General features: G+C 47.1%; 2 protein-coding genes across 2 annotated transcripts in view; both read left to right on the forward strand.

Moving 5' to 3' along the window:
* Window positions 1–1,659: 1,659 nt before the first annotated feature.
* Window positions 1,660–2,336, forward strand: LOC106110677 (probable cytosolic iron-sulfur protein assembly protein CIAO1 homolog). Its single transcript, XM_013292575.1, has one exon. It carries the CDS (start codon window positions 1,660–1,662, stop codon window positions 2,260–2,262), a length of 603 nt encoding a protein of 200 aa, XP_013148029.1. The 3' UTR covers window positions 2,263–2,336.
* Window positions 2,337–3,565: 1,229 nt separating this feature from the next.
* LOC106110679 (WD repeat, SAM and U-box domain-containing protein 1-like) overlaps window positions 3,566–4,660 on the forward strand; it is a 4,938-nt gene continuing 3,843 nt past the window's right edge. The window contains exons 1-3 of the mRNA XM_013292576.1: window positions 3,566–3,772; window positions 3,882–4,059; window positions 4,581–4,655. Of these exons, the coding sequence (XP_013148030.1) occupies window positions 3,615–3,772; window positions 3,882–4,059; window positions 4,581–4,655 (411 nt within the window). The 5' untranslated portion in view covers window positions 3,566–3,614. The remainder of the gene's footprint in view (window positions 3,773–3,881; window positions 4,060–4,580; window positions 4,656–4,660) is intronic.

A 4,660-nucleotide genomic window follows, 5' to 3' on the forward strand; every position in this document is an offset into this window, starting at 1 on the left:
AGTGCAAAGCGCATAGTGCAAAGCGCATAGCGCATAGCGCATAACGCGTATCGCTTATCGAAAACTCGAAACTCGAAAATAAGAAATCGCATATCGCGTTATGCACATAGCGCATAGCTCATAGCGCGTAGTGCATAGCGCATAGCGCATAACGCGTATCGCTTATCGAAAACTCGAAACACGAAAATCGAAAATCGCATATCGCGTTACGCACATAGCGCATAGCGCGTATTGCATAGCGCATAGCGCATAGCGTATATCGCGCAACGCTTATCGAAAACTCGAAACACGAAAATCGAAAATCGCATATCGCGTTATGCACATAGCGCATTACGCATAGTGCATAGCGCATAGCGTATAGTGCATAGCGCATAGCGTATAGTGCATAGCGCATAGCGCATAGCGCATAGTTCATAGCTCATAGCGCATAACGCATATCGCTTATCGAAAACTCGAAAATCGCGTATCGCGCTATGCAAATAGCGCATAGCGCATAGCTCATATCGCTTATTGAAAACTCGAAAGTCGAAACTCAAAAATCGCATATCGCGTTATGCAAATAGCGCATAGCGCATAGCGCATAGTGCATAGCGCATAGCGCATAACGCATATCGCTTATCGAAAACTCGAAAGTCAAAACTCGAAATTCTCTCTCTCGATAAATGAAACTTGAAAGTGAAATTACAAATATAACCTATTAATTCTCTCCCTTTTTTCAACCTTTTACCAAAAGTGTTAACTTAGTAGTAATCTAACAGAAATCTACCGATGCAAGATTCCAAATTTCTAAGCCCGGTAGCTTGTAAGCTGATTTTTCGGTTACCCTTATTGTTTGTGTTCGCGATATCTTCTAAACTATTAGTCCAATTTCAATACTGCAAAGGACAATTTTATTCTACACTAAATTCTCCTGATAACAGAGGCATTTATTTGGATAAGGATTAATACTGAAACCAATAAAAGAACGCTGCAAATAGTGTGAGGTTTTTAATTTATTTTGTAAACAAAAAAGTAGTTATTGTAAGAAAACCGTTAAAGATAGATTTCGGAAGAAGAAGCAGACATTTCTGTAGAACTTTTTGAGATCTGCAATTCTTTTATACATCATTTTTATATACCCCTAACGGTTTAGGCTGCGTAAGCCAAGAAAAGTTATAGTTTAGTGAATTTTTAACGCCGGCGTCCAGAAACACGCTGTTTATTAATACTTCCTAAACATTAGTAATAATATAATATAGCTTATGTTATTCACAGAGAAATTACCTTTCTGATGGTGAAAGAATTTTTAAAATCGGCCCAGTAGTTTTTGAGTTATTTCAATACATACAAAAATACAAAGTTTTCCTCTTTATAATATTAGTATAAGTTTAAGTATAGAAGTATAATATAGATTAACGTGTGCTATTTAATTATTCTATCCTTATGACAGCGCAAGTGCGGGGCCGCTGATGTGACAAGGTATGACGTGTGGTATCGCGGGGCGGCCACGTCAGCGCAGGTCACGACAATCGTCGCGCGGCGCCTTTGGACACAATACGCCTAGCTCAGCTGTTCTACAGTAAGTATTTATGTTAAATTTTTTTTATAGAACTCCATATAATTTAAATCCAGCAGAAGGCGAGATTTGTGTACATGTATGTCGTATCTGCAGAGAGAACGATGCATGAAGAAATTCTCAACCCTCATGTGGTGCATACGTTCCGCGCGCACAGAGGCGAAGTCGTGTGTGCGGACGTAAGCGGCGCACTGTTGGCAACGGGCGGCGGCGAAGGCGCGCTGCGGCTGTGGCGCTGGCGGCGCAGCGCCGGCTGGCTGGAGGCGGCCGGAGCCCCGGGCGCACATCGGTTTGGCGTGACGGCGGCACGCTGGACGCCCAGCGGTGCGCTCCTCGCCTCCGCGGGTGTCGACGGCGCCGCGAGAATATGGACCAGAGAGCTGAGGCAAAGGCGCATGCTGGCGGCGCCGGGAGCGACCGCAGCGCGCTCGCTGTGCTGGTCCGGCGTGCGGCTGCTCGTCGGGCACGATGATGGCGCACTGTGCGTGTGGTCACCGCGTCGGGGCACGCTACTGGCGCGGCTGAGACCGTGCGAGGGTTCGCTGCACGCACTCGCTGCATTGCCCTCCGCCGCTCTGCTGCTCGTCGCCTGCACCACTGGCACACTCAAATTCTTCGACCTTAACGGTAATAACACACAGGATGTCCGGCAAAAACGTGTACAATATACTACCACTGATTCGCGAACGAACTCCGATACTCATTAAATCGTATGTAAAGAACTGTAGAATAGAAAAACGCGGAAAGTGCTCCTAACACGCACAAAAAACGTCTGTCTAAAACTAAGATGTGAGTAAAGAATAAGGCGACCGCTCATCAGAAGTGTACGCGTGCGGTGCGACGGGACACGAGCCGTCGGCGCTGCTCTGGGAGGACGGCGCGCACGACCTCGGCGCGCTGTGCGCGACGGCCAGCGCGTGCGGGCGCGCGGCGGCTTCGGGCGGGCACGACGCGCGCGTGCGTCTGTGGCGTGCACGCGATGCGTCGAGCGGCCTGAGGGCACGGGCTGGCGGCGTGCTGTGCGGGCACGCGGCCGCGGTCACGGCGCTGGCGTGGGCGCGCGGCACGCGGCTCCTGGTCAGCGCCTCGCTTGACAGCACGGCGCGCCTGTGGGCGTGTACGACCCTTACTTGCCTTCGCGTGCTGCACGCGCATTCGCGATATCTTACATGCGTCGCTGTGCCTCCGGACTTTCTTTACTTTCTTACAGGTAACGCGGACAGAATCGGGTAATTCGTAAATAAGTAAAGAAGTAAAAGATCAACTTGTATTGATTTTTATAACTAGATATTTTGGGATCATATAGCAAAGGAAAAATGGAATTGTTTATTAATTAACTGCTGAGTAAGTTAATAAGCAACGCAATGTCACGGCGTTCAGATTGAGGCGTGTTGGGTGGCGGGATTGTTTTGTGTAGATACGTAAGCTACTTATATATTTTTTAATTCCCCGCGAAAAAAAGACCTGGGCGAGAGCTAGTTATTACATAATCTTTATTAAATTTAAGTACCGAGTCATTTCCTTTAATATCTTATGTTCTGACAGTTACCCTGTATATTATGCAGCATTGCGTCATATTACGGGTTCATCTAGTATTCACAAAGTAAAAGAGAATACAAGGGGGCGGCGGAAATATAGTAGCGTGTGTGCAGGGTCCAACGACCGTACGGTGCGCACCTGGTCGCTGGGCGCGCTCGGTCTTGACGGCGACGTGGCGCCGTCCTGCTCTCTGCTTTCGCACTTCGGCCTCGGTGATTTGAAGGTGTAGATATTATTACAAATTTATTTAATGTACATAATACAGTGCAATTCAAATATTATGGTGGCTTGCAACTCTGAAGCATCTCAAGATTCTGCGCAGAACATGATTTCAGATATGGACAGGACGTAAAGGGGAGATACGAGAACAGGATGAACCCGATCGCGCGCTTTCCTTCACACACATTGGACCTACACGCACACTTGCGTAGATATTGCCTTGCAATGTGCTATGAGCCTCTATAACATTTAAGTCTTATCACATTTAATGTACTTAAAAGATGCGTAGGGTATCGAACCGATGTTTGACGAAGAGCCGGTCGATGAAGGCGTTAGGGAAGGCGCAGGGTGGGGGTCCGAGGGCGAGCCGCCGCAGATGCTGTGGGTTTCGGAAGAGAAAAACGTTGGTGCAATAAACTGCATTGTAACTCTTAAAGACCTACTCGTCACCGCATGCAGGTTGGTTTTAAGGACTTTAAAGTAAATTTGAGACAGTCCATGGTATACTTTTGTTTATTATTATATCTAAGCACTCAGTTGCACACAATGAATATTGTGCCGTGTGCAGCGATGGCGGCGTGCGAGTGTTCCGCTGGAGTGAGCGGCGCGGCGAGCTGAGATGCGAGCGCACTCTGCTCGCTCACCGCTTTGCCGCCGCTGCGGTGGAATTGGCTGACGTGGGCGCCGCCAGTACGCTTTTGCTCAGCGCGGGCCTAGACGGCCGCGCACTCCTCTGGGATCTCCACGTAAATGCCTATAGTCATATAATTCACACTGCAGCACAATGTGCGATCACGACAATTTTTCGCTGTTTGAAAATAACTACTAGTACTAGATACACGCGACCTTGATCGATCGGAAGCATTTATTTCCTTATGATACTAATTATTATCTTCGCTATTCTAAATATAACATACTGACGAAGCTGATAGAGCATTTTATAAATAGACCAAACAGGAAATTGAACGATGAACTGCAAAAAATAATACCCGTCATGTCTATATTATATACATACGAGTACTTTAATATAATAAAGAGGAAAGATTTGTATTTTTGTGTGTATTGAAATAACTCAAAAACTACTAGGCCGATTTGAAAAATTCTGTAACTATTAAAAAGCTACGTCATCAGTTAGTACTCGTAACATAGGAGATGTTTTTATTATTTTTAATTTTACGCGGACAAAGCGGAGAGCAATAATCAATAATTCCGTGATGTGTGTCACCATCTCCCTGATGGGTGACATACACATGTAACATGGCTGTAGTCAGACTGCGAGCTGGGTTCTGTGTCGGTGGGGAGCGCGCGGGGCGCGGGGGGCGTGCCGGGCGCGGGTGGCGGCGTGCG

This window comes from Papilio polytes, unplaced genomic scaffold, assembly GCF_000836215.1.
Source record: "Papilio polytes unplaced genomic scaffold, Ppol_1.0 DF824191.1, whole genome shotgun sequence".
NCBI lineage: Eukaryota > Metazoa > Arthropoda > Insecta > Lepidoptera > Papilionidae > Papilio > Papilio polytes.

Excerpts from the sequence above, each read along its gene's own strand:
- LOC106110677 (XM_013292575.1), top strand. The coding sequence starts at position 1,660 with ATGCATGAAGAAATTCTCAACCCTCATGTGGTGCATACGTTCCGCGCG.